The sequence below is a fragment of the Coregonus clupeaformis genome, chromosome 7, assembly GCF_020615455.1.
Source record: "Coregonus clupeaformis isolate EN_2021a chromosome 7, ASM2061545v1, whole genome shotgun sequence".
Taxonomy (NCBI): Eukaryota; Metazoa; Chordata; class Actinopteri; order Salmoniformes; family Salmonidae; genus Coregonus; species Coregonus clupeaformis.
Genome location: NC_059198.1, coordinates 12843519 through 12867047, shown reverse-complemented (window position 1 = coordinate 12867047; position 23529 = coordinate 12843519). Strand labels below are relative to the sequence as shown.

Here is a 23529-nt window from a genome sequence, read left to right as displayed (position 1 = left end):
CCTGTATGGTGTGTGTGTGTGTGTGTGTCCCCCTCACCTCCTCGTCCAGGTTGCTGTTGTCCTGTATGACTCTGATCCAGGCCAGCATGTCTTCTCTGTCCTCTGCCTGGAACAGGTACTCACAGTCCGACGTGGTCAGCCGCAGGACATTCTTGCGTTTCGTGTCGCTGTAGGAGATGTCAATCAGACAGGCCTTGATGCTGATTGGCTGGGGCTCATCCTCCACCTGGGAGTTGGCATGAGCCTGTCCCTCCTTTTTGTCCTTATATAGGCAGAGGAAGTGGCCTCGCAGCACTGCGTACATCTGTTTCCAGGGGCGCATTCCCCCTCCAACACGCTGCAGAGAGAGAGGAGAGGCACAAACAATGATATTACTTAATGACAAGTATGAGAAATATGAGAAGTATGTCAGACACATAACACGGCAGTGAGGTAGACAGGCACTAATAAAGACATGGTCCTCTCTTGTAATTTGACACCGGCATTGCACATGAAATATCTCCACATCCTTGATGCATCTCATCTAAAATGGTTTGCCAAGAAAGTATGAGCTGCCATCATGTCCAGTGTAACCCACTAGAGGGGGAGTCATTTCCTCAAGGCAAACATGACAGAGTCAGGAATCTCAAACACATTTAGGTCAAAGCCAAGCTGGTCTGACAAGTGCAATGCACACAAAAACCGACACATTACTGTTACTAAATATCTAAAAGAGGAAGAGGATTATGCACCACTCTTTCTAAACCATGTCACAGGTGATAAAATGGACCGCCTTGACCCCCTATGTGTGTGGCGTGTGGATGTGTGTGGGTAACACTGTACACACACCTTGCTCTTGTCCGTGTTGATCTGTCGGAAGTGGAGCATGCCCTCCTTGGTAGCATCACTGAAGACATCTGATGAGGAATCTCTCCTGGATCCGGAATCTTCTGAAGACCTGTCCACCGTCGCCTTTAACACAACAAACACATGAGTTACCTCACTACAGTCTCATACATACACAATACTGCAAAATGGTGTACTTGGCTTTGTAAGCTGCTAATCAGGTCATAACTTCCATTCAGTCTGCCTCTGGGGCCATTCAGCAGGCTGGATAATGAGGACGGGTCATGTGGAGTCCCTCCAGTGGACAGTTCGCTGATTGGATGACCCTTGCCTGACTTCTATTATATGGCCCAGTATCTGACATTATGGCCCATTCCAGTGAGCAGACAGACAGAAATAGCAAAGCTGGGTCTTTAGAGCTCATTTGGTTTTATAGTCTCACTCATTATCCATTTTACAACCACTATTGACTAACATCAATGCTAGCCGTTCAGAGGAGTGACTCTTATCTTTATGCTGTGAACCTCTGGGCAGCATATGCAGGTAAAACAAATTATAATGATGCAGTCGAGTCTGATAGCCAGTAGGCACATCAACATTTCTGTGGAAAGTGACCAGAGGGTTCGTCCATACTCCCTATTACATTTACATTTTAGTCATTTAGCAGACGCTCTTATCCAGAGCGACTTACAGTTAGTGCATACATTTTCATACTGTTCATACTATTACAGTTTGTTGTTACGTGGGCTGATGTTAGGTAACACTTTATTTGGATAGTCCATCTGGAGATGCTCTACAGACAGTAACATTTAAACTATCTACAAACCCTAGCTCTAACCCTAACCCTTATCTTAACCCTTACCCTAGCCCTTACCCTTATTCTTAACCTAACCCTAACCTTAGTAAGTAGTTGCTTATCAACATACAGTTGGTTGATAGTATGACCATCTGTAGAGCATCTACAGATGGAAAATCTGGACTATCCAAATGTAACCTGATAATGATATTACTGTGTTGAGGTTGGACTCACCTTTCTACGGCCCTTTAGACCAGGTATGTCTCTCCTACAAGGAACATAGAAATACGAAAATAGAAAGATTAATCACAAGTTAGTCTTAAATGAAAATGACTAAAATGTACAGTGCATATAGAAATTACACACCCCCTTCACATTTTGTTGCATTACAAAGTGGGATTGAAATATATTTAATTGAGTTACAGTTCATAAGGAAATCAGTTAATTGAAATAAATTCATCAGGCCCTAATCTATGGATTTACATTTGACATTTTAGTCATTTAGATTTCACATGACTGGAAATACAGATATGAATGTTGGTCACAGATACCTTAAAAAAAAAAGTAGGGGCATGGATCAGAAAACCATTCAGTATCTGGTGTGACCACCATTTGCTTCATGCAGCGCGACACATCTCCTTCCCAGAGTGTTGATCAGGCTGTTGATTGTGGCCTGTGGAATGTTGTCCAACTCCTATTCAATGACTGTGAGAAGTTGCTGGATATTGGCGGGAACTGGACCACGCTGTCGTACACATCAATCCAGAGCATCCCAAACATGCTCAATGGGTGACATATCTGGTGAGTATGCAGGCCATGGAAGAACTGGTACATTTTCAGCTTCCAGGAATTGTGTACAGATCCTTGCGACATGGGGCCGTGCATTATCATGCTGAAACATGAGATGAGGCGGTGTATGAATGGCACGACAAAGGCCTCAGGATCTCGTCATGGTTTCTCTGCACATTCAAATTGCCATCAATAAAATGCAATTGGGTTCGTTGTCCGTAGCTTATGCCTTCCCATACCATAACCCCACCGCCACCATGGGGCACTCTGTTCACAACGTTGACATAAGCAAACCACTCGCCCACACGACGCCATACACGTGGTCTGTGGTTGTGAGGCCGGTTGGATGTACTGCCAAATTCTCTAAAATGGAAGTTGGAGGTGGCTTATGGTAGAGAAATGAACATTCAATTTTCTGGCAACAGCTCTGGTGGAAATTCCTGCAGTCAGCATGCCAATTGCACGCTCCCTCAAAACTTGAGACATCTGTGGCATTGTGTTGTTTATGTATTTACGCCATGTTTGTGAAACAAGTTTAAACAAATCTGTGCCCATAATTTCAGAGAAAAGCTTTTTGTGCATATGGAACATTTCTGGGATCTTTTATTTCAGCTCATTAAACATGGGACCAACACTTTACATGTTGCGTTTATATTTATGTTCAGTTTATATGGACACACTGTGTGTAATAATAGGGGTTGACATGATTTTTGAATGACTACCCCTTCCTCTGTCCCTCATATATACAACATATGTAAGGTCCCTCAGTCAAGTACTACTTCAAGCACAGATTCAACTACAAAGACCAGGGAGCTTTTTGAAATCAAATCAAATTGTATTTGTCACATGCGCCGAATACAACAGGTGTAGACCTTACAGTGAAATGCTTACTTACAAACCCTTAACCAACAATGCAGTTTTTAAGAAAAATAAGTGTTAAGTAAAAAATAGATAAGTAAAAAATATAAATAACAAATAATTAAAGAGCAGCAGTAAAATCACATTAGTGAGGCTATATAAAAGGGGTACCGATACAGAGTCAATGTGTGGGGGCACAGGTTAGTCGAGGTAATTGAGGTAATATGTACATGTAGGTAGAGTTAAATTGACTATGCATAGATAATAAACAGAGTAGCAGCAGCGTAAAAGAGGGGGTGGGGGGGTGGGGGGTAGAAGCTGTTCAGGAGTCTTGTGGCTTGGGGGTAGAAGCTGTTAAGAAGCCTTTTGGACCTAGACTTGGCGCTCCGGTAACACGCTTGCCGTGCGGTAGCAGAGATAATTTTTAGGGCCTTCCTCTGACACCGCCTGGTATAGATGTCCTGGATGGCAGGAAGCTTCGGCCCAGTGATGTACTAGGCCGTACGCACTACCCTCTGTAGTGCCTTGCGGTCGGAGGCAGTGCAGTTGCCATACCAGGCAGTGATGCAACCAGTCAGGATGCTCTCGATGGTGCAGCTGTAGAATATTTTGAGGATCTGAGGACCCATTCCAAATCTTTTCAGTCTCCTGAGAGGGAATAGGCTTTGTCGTGCCCTCTTCACGACTGTCTTGGTGTGTTTGGACCATGATAGTTTGTTGGTGATGTGGACACCAGGGAACTTGAAGCTCTCAACCTGCTCCACTACATCCCTGTCGATGGGAATGGGGGCGTGCTCGGTCCTCTTCTTTTTGCTGTAGTCCACAATCATCTCCTTTGTCTTGATCACGTTGAGGGAGAGGTTGTTATCCTGGCACCACACGGCCAGGTCTCTGACCTCCTCCCTATAGGCTGTCTTATCGTTGTCGGTGATCAGGCTGTTGTGTCGTCGGCAAACTTAATGATGGTGTTGGAGTCGTGTCTGGCCATGCAGTCATGGGTGAACAGGGAGTACAGGAGGGGACTGAGGACACACCCCTGAGGGGCCCCCGTGTTGAGGATCAGTGTGGCGGATGTGTTGTTACCTACCCTTACCACCTGGGGGCGGCCCATCAGGAAGGCCAGGATCCAGTTGCAGAGGGAGGTGTTTGGTCCCAGGGTGCTTAGCTTAGTGATGAGCTTTGAGGGCACTATGCTGTTGAACGCTGAGCTGTAGTCAATGAATAGCATTCTCACGTAGGTGTTCCTTTTGTCCAGGCTACGGAGAGCGTGATCACACAGTCGTCCGGAACAGCTGATGCTCTCATGCATGCTTCAGTGTTGCTTGCCTCGAAGCAAGCATAGAAGTGATTTAGCTCGTCTGGTAGGCTCGTGTCACTGGGCAGCTCGCGGCTGTGCTTCCCTTTGTAGTCTGTAATAGTTTGCAAGACCTGCCACATCCGACGAGCGTCGGAGCCGGTGTAGTACTATTCAATCTTAGTCCTGTAGACGCTTTGCCTGTTTGATGGTTCGTCAGAGGGCATAGCGGGATTTCTTATTAGCGTCCGGGTTAGAGTCCAGCTCTTTGAAAGAGGCAGCTCTACCCTTTAGCTCAGTGCGGATGTTGGCTGTAATCCATGGCTTCTGGTTGGGGTATGTACGTACGGTCACTGTGGGGACGACGTCATCGATGCACTTATTGATGAAGCCAGTGACTGATGTGGTTTACTCCTCAATGTCATCGGAACAATCCCGGAACATATTCCAGTCTGTGCTAGCAAAACAGTCCTGTAGCTTAGCATCATAAAGAAGGGCAGTGATTGGTAGATGGGTAACAATAACAAACAATAGATCTTTGAGCATGGTCAAGTTAATAATTATGCTGTGGATTATGTAATAAACCTCCCAGACACATCAAAGATGCAGTTGTCCTTCTGAACTGAGCTGCAGGACAGGAAACTGCTTAGGGATGTTACCATGAGGCTATTGGTGATTTTAAAACTTTTAAAACAGCTACAGTGTTCAAAGGCTGTGATAGGAGAAAACTGAAGATGGATCATCAACATTGTAGTGACTCGGCAAAGGAATACACTTTTTGGCCTAAATGCAAAGCCCTATGTTTGATGCAATTCCAACACAACACATGCCTCCTTATTTTCAAGCATGGTGGTGGCTGCATCATGGTATGGGTATGCTTGACATCGGCAAAGAATGGGGAGTTTTCAGGATGAAAAGAAATGGGATGGAGCTAGCCACAGGCAAAATCCTAGAGGAAAACCTGCTTCAGTCTGTTTTACACCAGACACTGCGAGAGGAATTCATCTTTCAGCACGACAATAACCTACAACACAAGGCCACATCTACACTGGAGTTGCTTACCAAGAAGACAGTGAATGTTCCTGAGTGGCCAAGTTACAGTTTTGACTTAAATCTGCTTGAAATTCTATGGCAAGTCATGATCCCCAACACCTTGACAGAGCTTGAAGAATTTTGAAAAGAATAATGCACAAATATTGCACAATACAGGTGTGCAAAGCTCTTATGAGACTTACCCATGAAGACTCACTGCTGTATTCGCTGCCAAACGTGTTTCTAACAGGTATATTAGTGTTTTATTTTTCATTAAATCGTTACAAAATGTTAGAATTCTTCTTGCGCTGACAGAGTATTTTGTGTAGATCGTTGACAAAAAATGACAATTAAATCAATTTTAATCCCACTTTGTAACAAATAAAATGTGAAGAAAAAAGGGGGCGTAGACTGCACTGGTCCACCATTTTAGGCCAAATGATACTCACCCTTCCCTGTAGTTATCCAGACCCTCATCGTAGGATTTGGACCGCTCCGTTTTGGTACCAGAATCCGACTCAATAGTTGTGAGCCGAAAATAATCTTTAAAAATAAAAGCCAAATGATTATCAAACAAGAAATAAGCCAAAGAACAAACTTTGAATAGGAATTTCCTAGCTCAAGGCTGTAAGTGTCCCAAGCTTGTTTGTGGATCAAGTATTCAAATTCAGCCATCAACTAATACTAATACACAATTTTTAAAGCATGCATATTGTTGCTGTCAGTACCTGCACAGCTTGTTTTTTCTAAAAAGGGGGTAACCTTACCGTGGTCATGTGACCGCTGTCGTCGAATGAGAGGAGATGGAGAGGTGGGGCTGGGTGGGATGGTGGTGACAATTGGAGTAACAGATATTACAGCTGAAGCGGGAATGTGACTGGTGTCCTGATCGATACTTGGACTGGATGGCTCATCTGGAAATGAAGTGAGGAGAACCAAAGTGAAACAAGAGTAGAGACGATTCCTGTTCTACTCCAAACAAAACATTGAATAAAAATAGATTAATTGTAAATCCCGGTAAAAGTAGGCTGTCTCATACTTAACATCACTAATGAAGTCTACTGTGGCATAAAGACACAGTCACGCATCAGCGCTCAGGACTGAGTGAAACTCATACTGAAGCAGTCTATGTTATCTCCGTTTGAGACCAATTTACAGACTGCAATAAACCATAAATGCCATGATGGCGAAATATAGGCATACACAGCTAAACACACAGTCTGGTTATGAGAGTACATGACACTTATTCAGAGACAGCCAGGCATATTCATGGAGCCGGCATGGCCACTAGAGATAACCCAGTCCACACCTGCCACAATCAACAAACACACAGGAAGGGAAAGTGAGCTGATGTTTCATCACCGTTCTCAGTCTGATCAGGTAAGCAGACATAACCAAGGTGCAGGCTACACCCAGGCAAGTCATAATGTTACCGAGTACTGTGAGTAACCCTGCCTTTGCCATTCTGTCCCAGGCAGCAGGTGACACAAGGTACAGGATGGAAGTGACTGGCAATAATAAGGAGAGTGCCATGAATACTAACAGGGCACACAGAAATGTATCACTACCAAAAGCATTTAATTATAATGCATTTTTACATTGACATTTTTGTCCTTTAGCAGACACTCTTATCCAGAGCGACTTACGGCAGATTTAGGGTTAAGAGCCTTGCTCAAGGGCACAGACAGATTTTTTCACTTAGTTGGTTCGGGGATTCGAACCAGCCCTTTCAGTTACTGGCCCAGGCTACCTGCCGTCAAAAACAAAGTGTTTCACAGATGTATCTGTATCATCCATATAATACCATTGTATTACTCTCTCTGTGAACTGGTCCAACCCAAACCAGAGTACAATCAGCCAATATGTCAGCCAAATATTTTATTAGAAGGAAAATAAAACATAGACCTGAGCAATCCGAAAGCTTACATTCATATGTGTGCCTAAGCAAAACATTTCCCATTTAATAGTGCACATTAACATGAAACATCTGACCTGTTTCTTCGGCTGCAGAGATTGTTACAGTGAAATTCCCCAACATAACCTCACAGATCGTTTCCATGATACGGCTGCCAAATCGAGACAGATGTTCCCTATTTCATGTGTTTGTGAAAACAGCAACAAACAGTGTTGTTCGACACATGTACTTGAAACACCTCGCGTTGTCAGTTCAAGCCATCAAGTTTAAAATGGAACAGCTGCCAAAATGTAAGACTACCCAAAACAGAGCAATATGGCTGGGGATTGAATCAGTGAGTGATAGTACAAACATTGTTGCTCAGCTAATAGTATACATCATAAACTGGGTGGTTCGAGCCCTGAAGGCTGATTGGCTGAAAGCCGTGGTATATCAGACCGTATACCACGGGTATGACAAAACATTTTCTTTCTAATTACGTTGGTAACCAGTTTATAATAGCAATAAGGCACCTCGGGGGTTTGTGGTATATGGCCAATATACAACGGCTAAAGGCTGTATCCAGGCACTCCGCGTTGCGTCATGCATAATCCAGGCTCTGTCGTAGCTGGCCGCGACCGGGAGACCCATGGGGCGGCGCACAATTGGCCCAGCATCGTCCAGGGTAGGGGAGGGATGTAGCTCAGTTGGTAGAGCATGGCGTTTGCAACGCCAGGGTTGTGGGTTCGATTCCCACAGGGGGGCCAGTATGAGAAATAAAAAAATTATGTATGCACTCACTAACTGTAAGTCGCTCTGGATAAGAGTGTCTGCTAAATGACTAAAATGTAAAATGTAATGCATAAGAACAGCCCTTAGCCGTGGTATATTGGCCATATACCACACCCCCTCGGGTCTTATTGCTTAAGTATAGCATGCGACCACTACACAGGTAGGCTGCTGATTTATGCATGAGGCAGACTGAAGCTTATGAGCCACTGTGAGTGTTTGATTGAGTGAGTAGGTGCGTGTGAGAGAGAGCATGTAAAGGTGTGTGTGTGTGTGTGTGGTGTGAGTGTAAGAGGATATGATTAACCCATGTGGGCTCTAGGCTACTGGTGTCTGTCTGAGTAAAAGGTGCCCTGATTGGTGGATGATGGCTCATGTCATGTGGGGCCAGGTCAAGTTCAAGATCCTTCGGTCTCGTCAATGAAACTATTCAAACTATTCAAACCCAGAGCAGATCAAATCCACCTCAGACTAGCTTAAAAAAAACAACACCCTCAAATACTAAATACATGATATTAAGTCTACCAAAAAACAGTTCCATTCCGATCTGACAGCTGAAAAGTGCAGTGCTAATTGTGAACGCTTAAGATACTCCTACAATGCATTTCAAGCATATTTGCTCTAGGAAAACACAAGCAGGAACGGGACATTTGCATGTACTGAACCATATCGTATGTTCTGTCTTGTTCTCAGTACAAAATGACTGTCTGCCAGACACAATGCACAACAGTTGTTGGACAGTTGGATTGAATGGTAATTGTTGAACTGTGTAATGTCTAAATGAAGACAGGGTATTTGTTGGTATTGGTGCATTTAAGCATACTGGCAACAATGAATGTACTCTCTTCTCTTGTTAGATGTTTTGTTTAGGCATAGAACTTAATACGGGGATATACCTAGCTGACTGACACTTTCAACATATCTGCTAAATGAAATGGCAATGTATCAACAGTAATAATATCAGAATAAAATGGAATGTTATACAATTTCCCCATTTCAGAGAGACTTGTCCTGCCCTGACCCTGCATTACGACATACCTCAACAACAAATCTAGCTCTGTTCAAACAGCCAATAACCCCTGCCAAAAAAACTGTTATAGCCCAAATCCCTCTATCAATATGTACATTGGTGATATACTCTATCCAGATTATTTCACTGTATAGCACCAAGGAAACCATTTCTACAGTGTAAAGAAGTTGCACTAGAGCGATAACTGACAACTCACCATATTAGCTATGTTGACATTGAGAGATACAGGTTGGCATTTATTGTCATGGAGGCAGTTCTGCAGAGTAGTCACTAACTGGCACAGCCACAAAGTCATACATGATTTTAAACTTAATGCTAACCTTAACCACACTGCTAACCCTAATGCCTAAACCTAACCTTAAAGTATGACCAAAAAGCTCATTGTTGTTTTCATACATTTTTACTATATAGCCAATTGTGACTTTGCAGCTGGCCTATCTAGAGGAAATCGCTCAGTTCTGCCTCCAGGGCAAGATTCAAGACAATAAACATTAACCTGCTTGAGTGATGTTGAGGACATTTCTGACAGCAGCTAGTCTGAGCATCAGGACTTTTACATCATTCCAATTTCCACCTGCTAAGACTTGAGAGCAGGAACTGATAACATCAAAACCCTTACATTACCTCCCCACCCAAGAGATATTACATGCTCTACCAGGCACATTAAGCGAATCGATCTACACACGCCCACACAAAACACATTCTCTCTCACACTCCTCAAGCAAGCCGAAACTGGAGCAACAGGAACTCCTGATACTAAGGGTTACAGTGTGTTATAAATGTGTTACCTAATTAAAGTTGATGCTTGACACACACACACCCCTTCCCAGGATTTTCCATCTCTGTAAGGAGTTGCTATGGTAACAAAGGAGATGAGAGAGTGAGAACAGAAACGTGTTTCTTACCGATGAAGGGGATGGAGTCGAGCGAGTCGTCCAGGTTGCTGGTGCACGAGGCCTTGTGCTGCTCTCCCAGCCTTCTCATGGTCACCTCTCGCTGGACGTCGTTGGATAGCCAGCACCCCGATCCCCTCTTGGCTGCTAGAGTCCCCACCTCCGTTGGAGACTCCACGTCGGTGTCGTTTACAGCCAGGATGTAGGAGGGGTGGCGGATAGGCTGGGGTCCCGAGTTTTTATCCCTTCTCAGGACCACCACTGTGGCGTCCGGCCCCTCTACGCCCTCCACCGGTCTCCCGTTAGTCTGCACCAGGGCGGGGACCTTTGACCTGAGGGTCACAGTACCGTTAACAGTGGAGGAGGAAGTGGAGGTAGAGGAGGAGGAGATGGCCTGCTGTCTCTGAACGGGGACTTTGGAGGGGCCGGAGCAGGACGAGGACCTGGCACCCAGCCCCACCTCCCTCCCGCTCTCCTCCCTCAGGCTGTCGGCCCGCCCCCGGAGCTGTAGTTGCTGCAGGGGTGAGGAGGAGTAGCCCAGGTGGTTACCCACCATCACGGCTCTTTGGTCTTTGAGCAGGTCCATAGCACTGTTACTGGGGCCCTGGGTGGAAGGTAAGGAGAGAGGCGATGGGTCCGAGGTGGAGTTTTTAACAGGCAACCGCGAGGGCCTACTGAGGGCTGTCTGTGCAAGGCTGTCTGTCCTAGAGGGGAGCAACGGCTCCGTCGTACCTTTAGTGAACATAGGGGCAATGATGGGCATGCCTGTAAGGCTGGTACTGTGATGTTGGGGTAGTTGTTTCAGCGCTGCCCCGTGTCTGCTGGATCTGGCCTCCTCGCCCCTGTACAGTAGCAGCCTGTCCTCCAGCTCTGCCCTGCTGTACCCTCCCACTCCCCTCTCTGTAGATACCACCGCCGCTGGGTCGCCTTGCCGGCCCAGGTAGTCGCAGGAGCGTGCCCGGGGCTTGGCCACTCCCATGAGGGCTGAGGAGGGTAGGGCATCCTGGGAGGCACTTCGGGGCCAGTCCCTGGGCATGGCTGTCCTCTCGGGCCCTCCCCCGCCTAGCCTCTCCTGGGAGGCACTGCGCAGTGGAGCCACAGTGGCCCCCTGGTAGGATCCCCGGTCGTGGGACGTGCTCCTGCGTCTAATCTGGGACCCCCCCAGGCCTCGTTGGGAGGAGGCGCTGGCGCTGGCACTGGGAGGGCCAGGCTGCAGTGCGTAAGCGGCGTTGGGGTTGGCCGCCGCCCGCAGGCTGTCCAGACGCTCCTGGATGGTGCGGCAGCCATAGGTGTGCAGCCGCTTGGCGTCGATGTAGTCCTTGTAGGTGGTGTAGTTGCGCCAGTCGATGTTCTGGTGAGGGGAGGTGGAAGTGGCAGGGGAGGAGGGTGAGGGGGTGTAGTGGTTGGGCGTGGTGGGGGAGGGTAAGGTGTCGCCGGCCGTGGTTCGAGGGGAGGGGGTGAGGTGGTGTGTGTCAGGGTAGATTGGGGAAGGCCTAGAGCCAGAAGGGGAGAAGACTGAGGACTCTGTGGGCCAGGTGGGGATGGGGGTATATTGTAGCTGTGACCCTCCAGGGGGGCCAGGGGTCACGAGGATTCTAGGTTTGGTTGAGAGGCCCAGGGGACTTCCGAACCGGTTCTCGTCAGTCCTGTGGCTGGGGCCAGCCCGAGCCACACAACGGGGTCCCCGATCTGCTACTGGGTCAGGCGGCACCACCAATGTCCTCACACTCTCGTTGCACACACAAACCACCGTCTGGGTTTTAGGGACCTGCGGGGGTGGAGGAGAAGGGGGGACAGGGATCTCCAACCGGTAGCCCATGTCTGTGTGGCCTGGCGTGGAGGTGCCCTGTCTCCCTGTCCCTGCCTGGGCCGGCCTGCCGCTCCGGGAGGCCTCTGTGGAGGGGGATGGGTCCAGGGCCTGGGCCATCCCTGGGGCTTTAGGCTCTATCCTCGGGTAGCATATGGGAGGAGGCTCCGGGATGTGCAGGGCGTTTCCGCTGTATGCTTCGTTTCCTTTGAGGTATGCATCTTGGGAATAGGCCTGCAAGAGATTATGGGACATTATGTCTCTTCAACTGCATTGGACAAAAATAGGTCACATAAAACCTCTGTAGTGTGCCATTGCGCCAAACTGAAGCGATCTTCTGGGTACTGCTTAAGTTTTCCGCCATGCCCATAAAGAAACAGCTACGCTACAGCACAATTACCAGAAAAAAGCATATGATGAATGATAAAGAAAAAGATGACCCATATACTCCTCAAAATTATTTTGCAAGGACGATGAATTTCAGTACACAGTAAATGACAGACGAACAATTGAACACACGTTTGTACATGTTATAAAAACTGTCAACAAAGACATTTCACTAAAAGATGACACAGTATTGCTCTCTTAGTCAAAGTCAACAACCAGCCCTTCCCCACCCCGGCGGAGCCTGAATCCTGAAGCGACACTGGGAGTGTGAGTTTGGGTCAGATGACCTCTTCCAACGGAAAGCGCTGGAAAAAGCAACAGATGAATCCAGGAGAGAGTAAAAAAGGGGAGAGTGAGAGGAAAAATGCCAGGGCCCAGAATAAAGCCTGGTAAGAGCTGGATTTCAATCTACTAAATTAAAATGTCTTCAGTTCAGAGATGTGTATTGAGTCAGGTATTTGATGTATATCTCCCCATCCTTGCAGTGCGAGAACTCACTGAAGGGAAAGCAAGAGTTGGACTTTAAATCGATGAGCGCTCTATCTGTGGTGTCGGGTTACGTTTGTACAGTGACTCCAGCATGCCTGCTGCCCCGCCCCTAACTCTAGATTTGCATAAGTCAAGTGATGTTGTAAAAACAAATGTACTGGTCCTCTGTAGCTCAGTAGGTAGATCATGGCGCATTGGCACTTGCTATGCCAGGATAGTGGGTTCGATTCCCGGGACCACCCATACTTAAAATGTATGCACGCATGACTAAGTTGCTTTGGACAAAAGCTTCTGCAAAAAATGGCACATATTATATTATTATATTACTACTAACTTAAAAGCTTCTTTCCCTAATGTGAGCAGAGAGCGGGAGACACAGATATTTGAATGGGGAAACTACAATACCTTTCCTGTCAATATTTAGCATGCTCTAAAACAGGGGTTCACAAACTCTTTGGGTCCGGGGACCCCTTTCGTAATAGAAAGTTAATCAGGGACCCCCTCATAATCAGAACACAACTCGAGTGAAATAATTGTACTATTACTTAGGCAGTGCATGGCCGGATGAACCAAGTCTCGGGCCCTGGCAACAAATGTTGCAGTTTAAGCTAATTGGCAGCAATTCTACAGATTTTGTCATGTGGAAGATTATTTTTTGTTGTATTTGCAGCTTTAAAGCTAATATCCTGCAATTCAAAATATTTTTCCATGAGGCAGAGAGAGAACTTTGCAGTTCTCTCTCTAAAAACAGGGGGGAATACAAAAAGTATTGAGTTGAAAAAATTATAATTGGTGGAGTACTGTGGATAGCAATATCCCTGTGAGCCTCCCAGGCCCATGTTGCCAGGGTTAAGAACATAAATTGTAGATTAATAATATTACATTGTATTACACCCTCTAAACTTATTCCACGGATCCCTTGGCCAAAATGTGTTTAATCTGTTGTTAGTAATATTCATTAATACAAATTAAATATTGTTTTTATATTTTGAGATCTGGCCGCGGACCCCCTGCAGTACCTCGGACCCCACTTTGAGAACCCCTGCTCTAAAACACACAAATACATTATAACAATTAAAGGCACAAGGTGCTAAGGAGACAATACAAAATCCAGTAGAGATGACACGATTCTAGCTAAGGGAAGGTACAAAAACATTACACTGTTGATACCAGCTTTAAAAAAGGTCTGAAGCCACATTCACACAGGAAGAAATGACAAAGGAGTTAGTAAGTTTCCCTTCTTACCAGAGCAGTGATATCCCTGGAAAACTGCCAGCCGACAGGTAAGAGGCAGGCAGGAGAAGAGAAGAAGGAGAGGGGAGAAAGAGGAGTAAAGATGTGCAATAGAGAAAAAGAGGCTGGAACTGTTGAGGCTGGATTGGTCATGGCTACGGTCGCTGTGTGAATGCTGTAGGGATGCACCACAAAGGCAGAGGGCAAGAGAAGTGCAGCGAAAAAAGAAGACAGGAGCAGGAACAGATAGGAGGAAAGTCACAGTCATGTTTGCGCTGCCACCTGCTTGTACCTCTTCCACCTGGGGACCTAGAAACCAGGCTGCCTCTGACCGTCGTCCCCATAATGACCTCCTCTCACCCCGGTGGACAACACTGCCTGATAGATTACCCTGAGCTTGTGACTACTGACCGACTACCGCTGCTGCTGTTCACTAGCTGCCTCGGTATCCCTTTCTTACCCACTCAGCATCTCCCTATACTCTCCTCGCTCTCTGTAGCCATTCATATGACGAGAGCAGCTACTTGCTTATACATTCAGTTCTGGCGGTAGAGTACTCTTCCTTTGCCTCATCCCACCCTCCAACTCTCTCTCCCCCTCACCCTCTCTTACCCTTTGTCAGCCCGCCTTCTGCAGCGAAGCAATATGAACGTGAAGCTGAGGGCAGTCAGCTGACTGCAGCTGCTGATTGTGTGCACACGCCCCTGCTATGTACTGATTCAGAAGTAGGCACTCTAAGTGGACACACACACAGCAGACCCACGTTCCACATAGCCTCTTTGCCTACACTTACATTGAATCCTTTCCATTTCCTTCACGCATCACTGCTACAGAAAATGCACACTGATGTGTGACACTGACTATGTTGAGTGGGATGAGGAGCTCATTGGCACTGCTCCTCTAACTATAGATATGGAGAGCAGTGACAGAGTATCAGTCCAAAATGGATTCTTTACATTTACAGGATACGTCTTTATCTTCAATTCTGAATGAATTACATATACTCTCCATTTTAGAGAAATAATTTGGGACCAGATTTATGAGCGATTTGCACCAGTTTAATGGGCTGTGTATAATTTGTACTTCCCTCAAAAACTACAAACTGGTAGTAAATCTCATGGTGTCTTAAATGTGTAATTTGTTGAGCAAAAATATTTGTGGGCAGATTTTGCTGGGATTGTTAGGTGAATTTTGTTTCAATTGCTAACACTTATTGCTGTGTACTGCCTAATTTACAAAGAATGCCCTCAGGCTTCAACAGTGCTCCGACACATTCCTAAATGGCAAAATATGTTTGTGTGGCTTTGGCAAGCTATGGCCTATCCATCTAGCTATGTGTGGAATTTAGCATGACACTAGGGGCTGGAGTCGGTTCAGTTCCTTACTCCAGATGAGAGAACATGTGGAAGTGAATAACAGGATGTGACTGGGGTTGTGGGCTGGTGTGGTCTGGCATAGCGTTATCGACTGCTGGGCTCTGGACCCTGACGGGTGGCGTTGGTTTGCTGTGCAGATCACTGAGCCGGGCAGGAATATGGGTAGGTGAAGCGAGGGGCCCTGGCAGGCTGGCACCCCGTGGCACCACAGAGGCTCTCGTCCTCTGGTCCTTAAAGCGCTCTGTTCTCTTTCTCATCACTCTCTCTTTCTTTCCATGCTACTGGGCTCATCCTTCACTTTTACTCTGTGTTTCTTTCCATCTCGGCCAATACTACTCAGTCCTCTTCCTAACACACTTTCAAGCCCACAGCCAATACTCTTCACCTGCTGTCAACAGTCAACCGCTGGTCGGTAATCCATGAGAAATGGACTGGAGTTTTAGCTAACCTAAGGGACAGTGCATGAAAACCTTAATGTTCAAAACAATGCTGAGTGAATTATCAAATCAATCAATCAAATGTATTTATAAAGCCCTTTTTCCATCAGCAGATGTCACAAAGTGCTTATACAGAAATCCAGCCTAAAATGGTGGCTACTCTTCCCTCTGTTCATGGCAGGGAGTCTGCTGGATGCTAAGCCCTGCACAGAGAGCCCAGTGCATTGTGTCTATTTGTGGGGAGGAAATGCTGAGTGCCTTTAACCTAAGGGGGACAGTAGTATTATGAGAGTGGATATTATGTGATGCTACATTCCTCTTAGATCTAAAGTCCCCTGTTTAGGGGAGCTGCATGGTTCTGGTACCGGTTCCGACCGTCATTTTTGCTTATAAATCGATATGTGGACACTGTAGATCGGGCGATAGCCCTGGTCCCCACGGACACAGTAGTATGTTTTCTGAGCCTGTGTGACGTAGAATGTGAAATCTGAAACCACTTGAAGCTGGGATGTCCCTTCGATCATTTAATTTCCCTTCCGACTGGCCATCAACTTCTGGCTGAACCCTACGTCACAGCCACTGACATGCACAAGCCTGCAATCCTTACATCATACATCACTGTAGCACATTCAGAGATTGATTTATACAGTTGAAGTCGGAAGCTTACATACACTTAGGTTGGAGTCATTAAAAGTAGTTTTTCAACCACTCCACACATTTCTTGTTAACAAACTACAGTTTTGGAAAGTTGGTTAGGACATCTACTTTGTGCATGACACAAGTCATTTTTCCAACAATTGTTTACAGACAGATTATTTCACTTATAATTCCCTGTATCACAATTCCAGTGGGTCAGAAGTTTACATACACTAAGTTGACTGTGCCTTTAAACAGCTTGGAAAATTCCAGAAAATGATGTCATGTCTTTAGAAGCTTCTGATAGGCTAATTGACATCAATTGATTCAATTGGAGGTGCACCTGTGGATGTATTTCAAGGCCTACATTCAAACTCAGTGCCTCTTTGCTTGACATCATGGGAAAAATCCAAAGAAATCAGCCAAGACCTCAGAAAAAACATTGTAGACCTCCACAAGTCTGGTTCATCCTTGGGAGCAATTTCCAAACGCCTGAAGGTACCACGTTCATCTGTACAAACAATAGTAAGCAAGTATAAACACCATGGGACCACGCAGCCGTCATACCGCTCAGGAAGGAGACGCATTCGGTCTCCTAGAGATGAACGTACTTTGGTGCGAAAAGTGCAAATCAATCACAGAACAACAGCAAAGGACCTTGTGAAGATGCTGGAGGAAACAGCAACAAAGGTATATACAGTGGGGGAAAAAAGTATTTAGTCAGCCACCAATTGTGCAAGTTCTCCCACTTAAAAAGATGAGAGAGGCCTGTAATTTTCATCATAGGTACACGTCAAATATGACAGACAAAATCAGGAAAAAAAATCCAGAAAATCACATTGTAGGATTTTTTATGAATTTATTTGCATATTATGGTGGAAAATAAGTATTTGGTCAATAACAAAAGTTTCTCAATACTTTGTTATATACCCTTTGTTGGCAATGACACAGGTCAAACGTTTTCTGTAAGTCTTCACAAGGTTTTCACACACTGTTGCTGGTATTTTGGCCCATTCCTCCATGCAGATCTCCTCTAGAGCAGTGATGTTTTGGGGCTGTCGCTGGGCAACACGGACTTTCAACTCCCTCCAAAGATTTTCTATGGGGTTGAGATCTGGAGACTGGCTAGGCCACTCCAGGACCTTGAAATGCTTCTTACGAAGCCACTCCTTCGTTGCCCGGGCGGTGTGTTTGGGATCATTGTCATGCTGAAAGACCCAGCCACGTTTCATCTTCAATGCCCTTGCTGATGGAAGGAGGTTTTCACTCAAAATCTCACGATACATGGCCCCATTCATTCTTTCCTTTACACGGATCAGTCGTCCTGGTCCCTTTGCAGAAAAACAGCCCCAAAGCATGATGTTTCCACCCCCATGCTTCACAGTAGGTATGGTGTTCTTTGGATGCAACTCAGCATTCTATGTCCTCCAAACACGACGAGTTGAGTTTTTACCAAAAAGTTATATTTTGGTTTCATCTGACCATATGACATTCTCCCAATCCTCTTCTGGATGTACTCTAGCAAACTTCAGACGGGCCTGGACATGTACTGGCTTAAGCAGGGGGACACGTCTGGCATTGCAGGATTTGAGTCCCTGGCGGCGTAGTGTGTTACTGATGGTAGGCTTTGTTACTTTGGTCCCAGCTCTCTGCAGGTCATTCACTAGGTCCCCCCGTGTGGTTCTGGGATTTTGATCACCGTTCTTGTGATCATTTTGACCCCACGGGGGTGAGATCTTGCGTGGAGCCCCAGATCGAGGGAGATTATCAGTGGTCTTGTATGTCTTCCATTTCCTAATATTTGCTCCCACAGTTGATTTCTTCAAACCAAGCTGCTTACCTATTGCAGATTCTGTCTTCCCAGCCTGGTGCAGGTCTACAATTTTGTTCCTGGTGTCCTTTGACAGCTCTTTGGTCTTGGCCATAGTGGAGTTTGGAGTGTGACTGTTTGAGGTTGTGGACAGGTGTCTTTTATACTGATAACAAGTTCAAACAGGTGCCATTAATACAGGTAACGACTGGAGGACAGAGGAGCCTCTTAAAGAAGAAGTTACAGGTCTGTGAGAGCCAGAAATCTTGCTTGTTTGTAGGTGACCAAATACTTATTTTCCACCATAATTTGCAAATCAATTCATTAAAAATCCTACAATGTGATCTTCTGGAATTTTTTTTCTCATTTTGTCTGTCATAGTTGACGTGTACCTATGATGAAAATTACAGGCCTCTCTCATCTTTTTAAGTGGGAGAACTTGCACAATTGGTGGCTGACTAAATACTTTTTTCCCCCACTGTATATCCACAGTAAAACGAGTCCTATATCGACATAACCTGAAAGGCCGCTCAGCAAGGAAGAAGCCAATGCTCCAAAACCGCCATAAAAAAGCCAGACTACGGTTTGCAACTGCACATGGGGACAAAGATTGTACTTTTTGGAGAAATGTCCTCTGGTCTGATGAAACAAAAATAGAACTGTTTGGCCATAATGACCATCGTTATGTTTGGAGGAAAAAGGGGGTGCCTTGCAAGCCGAAGAACACCATCCCAACCGTGAAGCATGGGGGTGGCAGCATCATGCTGTGGGGGTGCTTCGCTGCAGGAGGGACTGGTGCACTTCACAAAATAGATGGCATCATGAGGAAGGAAAATGATGTGGATATATTGAAGCAACATCTCAAGACATCAGTCAGGAAGTTAAAGCTTGGTCGCAAATGGGTCTTCCAAATGCACAACAACCCCAAGCATATTTCCAAAGTTGTGGCAAAATGACTTAAGGACAACAAAGTCAAGGTATTGGAGTGGCCATCACAAATCACTGAACTCAATCCTATAGAAAATGTGTGGGCAGAACTGAAAAAGCGTGTGCGAGCAAGGAGGCCTACAAACCTGACTCATTTACACCAGCTCTGTCAGAAGGAATGGGCCAAGATTCACCCAACTTATTGTGGGAAGCTTGTGGAAGGCTACCCGAAACGTTTGACCCAAGTTAAACAATTTAAAGGCAATGCTACCAAATACTAATTGAGTGTATGTAAACTTCTGACCCACTGGGAATGTGATGAAATAAATAAAAGCTGAAATAAATCTCTCTCTACTATCATTCTGACATTTCACATTCTTAAAATAAAGTGGTGATCCTAACTGAACTAAGACAGGGAATTCTTACTAGGATTAAATGTCAGGAATTGTGAAAAACTGAGTTTAAATGTATTTGGCTAAGGTGTATGTAAACTTCCGACTTCAACTGTAGCCATTAATCAAAAATAAAAACAAAACATTAAAACAAAAAACATTAATATGAGATTAAAGGTGAGTTCCTAACGAGTTCAGGAAGCCAAGCTAGAGCTCTGTGAGATGATCACAGCGATGGAGGCAGACGTTTTGATCGAGAGACCTTTAAAAAAAAATATGCACATTTTCTCTAACACTAAACATACAAATATGTATTTTACAGTTATAAGGAAGGTGAAATCTTATAGTTAGTTGTTTTATAATTTGATTATACTATATTTAGAAAGCATATACAGTGAGGGAAAAAAGTATTTGATCCCCTGCTGATTTTGTATGTTTGCCCACTGACAAAGACATGATCAGTCTATAATTTTAATGGTAGGTTTATTTGAACAGTGAGAGACAAAATAACAACAAAGAAATCCAGAAAAACGCATGTCAAAAATGTTATAAATTGATTTGCATTTTAATGAGGGAAGTAAGTATTTGACCCCTCTGCAAAACATGACTTAGTACTTGGTGGCAAAACCCTTGTTGGCAATCACAGAGGTCAGACGTTTCAAGTAGTTGGCCACCAGGTTTGCACACATCTCAGGAGGGATTTTGTCCCACTCCTCTTTGCAGATCTTCTCCAAGTCATTAAGGTTGAGGCTGACGTTTGGCAACTCGAACCTTCAGCTCCCTCCACAGATTTTCTATGGGATTAAGGTCTGGAGACTGGCTAGGCCACTCCAGGACCTTCATGTGCTTCTTCTTGAGCCACTCCTTTGTTGCCTTTGGCCGTGTGTTTTGGGTCATTGTCATGCTGGAATACCCATCCACGACCCATTTTCAATGCCCTGGCTGAGGGAAGGAGGATCTCACCCAAGATTTGATGGTCCATCGTCCCTTTGATGCGGTGAAGTTGTCCTGTCCCCTTAGCAGAAAAACTCCCCCAAAGCATAATGTTTCCACCTCCATGTTTGAAGGTGGGGATGGTGTTCTTGGGGTCATAGGCAGCATTCCTCCTCCTCCAAACACAGCAAGTTGAGTTGATGCCAAAGAGTTCCATTTTGGTCTCATCTGACCACAACACTTTCACCCAGTTCTCCTCTGAATCATTCAGATGTTCATTGGCAAACTTCAGATGGGCCTGTATATGTGCTTTCTTGAGCAGGGGGACCTTGCGGGCGCTGCAGGATTTCAGTCCTTCACGGCGTAGTGTGTTACCAATTGTTTTCATGGTGACTATGGTCCCAGCTGCCTTGAGATCATTGACAAGATCCTCCCGTGTAGTTCTGGGCTGATTCCTCACCGTTCTCATGATCATTGCAACTCCACGAGGTGAGATCTTGCATGGAGCCCCAGGCCGAGGGAGATTGACAGTTATTTTGTGTTTCTTCCATTTGCGAATAATCACACCAACTGTTGTCACCTTCTCACCAAGCTGCTTGGCGATGGTCTTGTAGCCCATTCCAGCCTTGAGTAGGTCTACAATCTTGTCCCTGACATCCTTGGAGAGCTCTTTGGTCTTGGCCATGGTGGAGAGTTTGGAATCTGATTGATTGATTGCTTCTGTGGACAGGTGTCTTTTATACAGGTAACAAGCTGAGATTAGGAGCACTCCCTTTAAGAGTGTGCTCCTAATCTCAGTTTGTTACCTGTATAAAAGACACCTGGGAGCCAGAAATCTTTCTGATTGAGAGGGGGGTCAAATACTTATTTCCCTCATTAAAATGCAAATCAATTTATAACATTTTTGACATGCGTTTTTCTGGATTTTTTTGTTGTTATTCTGTCTCTCACTGTTCAAATAAACCTACCATTAAAATTAGACTGATCATTTCTTTTGTCAGTGGGCAAACTTACAAAATCAGCAGGGGATCAAATACTTTTTTCCCTCACTGTAAGTCATTTCAAGCCTTATTCATATAGTTTTGTTGAATATGAAATACGTCATACAACATATTTGTACTGTGTACTTGAGCTTGTGTCCTCACAGGTGACTACACCTTAGCAATTTATAACTATTTTTACCAGAAAGGTGAGATTTGAACTTTTCTTGGAGTATGCAGTATTACTAATTATTGTTTATGGCCCTCTCATGATAAATGATTACTTTTGGGGATTATGTGGATTACATTTTTGATTACATTTAACTGGTTAACAATCCCTACTCTGTTCATTGTCTAGCACTAGGATATGGGAAAGAGTAAAAAACAACTACCTTGTGAGAAAGAGTAAAAAGTAACTACCCATCCCACTTTATGCACATACAAAGATCAAATAAAGATTACCCTAAACCTTCACACGGGCGTTCAGTTCTCTAGTCAACAATAATCAAGGAAGATATTCAAGCACAAAGTTAGGAGGACGGTCTTAAATTAATTGTACTTACCAACTGCAAAATGTCCTCATCTTTTGGCATCACACATAGTTCCAACGAGGTGTCGCTGTGAGAAGGACAAAAGTAGTAGAGATTCCACTTATGAGTTGGAGCAGTAGTGTGCACAATCAACATAGTTAATGTAAAAACTAAACCTTTTTTTGTATAGTTTAGGCTTGGCTTTAAGGTTCGCGTTAAGTTATGTTCATGATTAGGAGGGTAACTGTTCAGTAACATTGGGAATAGAGTTATATACGCCATGGGCACATGGATTGCTCAACAATGTCTGCTTGCCAATTTCCAAGGAATGCTGAAGTGGCTGGAAAAATCTTATTTTAGTGACACCACATAGCTCCCTTTGAATTTCCAGAGAAGGAAATGGTTTACGTTTCATTTGAAATATTTTGTTTGAATGATTGGAATAACAAAGGCCGTTAATTTTCACTTAATCTACTATCGATAGCACCAAAACGAGACAAGGTTTTCGAAATGTGCACAGCCTTAAATACTTTAATAAGGCACTTCCTGGTAAGGTTTCCTGCAAACTATTAGCATTGTTTAAAAATAACCCCCCTTCTTCATGTAAAACTCCATGAGAGTGAGATGTATAAGAGAAGCAGGCAGTCCCTTACCTGTTCTGTATCAAGGCGATCACTTGGGAGTACGTCTTTCCAATGATACTTTCTCTGTTCACCTTTACAATCCGGTCCCCTGAAGGGAAGAGAATTCACATTTAAAACACATTGAATATGTCTCCAATGGATATGTAGCATATGAAAGAAAAACACAATCATTGACAGTGCATGGTTGCAATGCCACATGACAATTTAAAAATGTGTTGCTCAGTGTGCCCCATGTTCCCTCATCTTGGGTAAGGATGTAGCTCCCAGTACCATAGCATTTCCCCTCAGACAGATAAGACTGTTGGGATCAAAGGGGAATAGCGACACTGCATAAATGTGTTTACTACAGTCAACCCTACTGTACGTTGGGCTCTTTGGCTACGTCCCAAATCAAATGGCACCCTATACTCTATATAGCACACCCCCATAGGGTTCTGGTCAAAAGTAGTGCACTTTATAGGGAATAGGGTGCCATTGAGGACTCAGGCTTTTTCATTCAAGTTTTCTGAAGAGGAGATCTACAGGAAGCTGGTTAGAGGGAGTTATGGACAAAGTGGAGATAATTGTGGGAAAACCAGTACATTCCCCTTTCCCAGGAAAGGAGTTATTCAGTGAAAAAAAGAGAACGCTAGGCTCCGTCTGTCCAGGGTTGAATAGTGGGAACCGGGGTACCTAGATTAACCGCCCAAACCCACTCCCTTTTCCCAGTATAAATAACTGTGAGAAACCAGTAAATTATAATAAATAA

At 44.9% G+C, this 23529-nt stretch overlaps 1 protein-coding gene across 4 annotated transcripts in view; it reads right to left on the bottom strand.

Moving 5' to 3' along the window:
* Window positions 1–23529, bottom strand: part of LOC121569373 (rho GTPase-activating protein 21) — a 109886-nt gene that overhangs the window by 10315 nt on the left and 76042 nt on the right. For 3 of the 4 annotated variants that reach the window (XM_041880269.2, XM_041880268.2, XM_041880266.2), the window contains 9 exons: window positions 22791–22869; window positions 22171–22225; window positions 14129–14152; window positions 10213–12241; window positions 6362–6508; window positions 6044–6137; window positions 1856–1889; window positions 829–951; window positions 38–337 (listed from right to left, as the gene is read on the bottom strand). In XM_041880269.2, the coding sequence (XP_041736203.2) occupies window positions 38–337; window positions 829–951; window positions 1856–1889; window positions 6044–6137; window positions 6362–6508; window positions 10213–12241; window positions 14129–14152; window positions 22171–22225; window positions 22791–22869 (2885 nt within the window). The remainder of the gene's footprint in view (window positions 1–37; window positions 338–828; window positions 952–1855; window positions 1890–6043; window positions 6138–6361; window positions 6509–10212; window positions 12242–14128; window positions 14153–22170; window positions 22226–22790; window positions 22870–23529) is intronic. The other variant, XM_041880267.2, reaches the window with a different exon arrangement.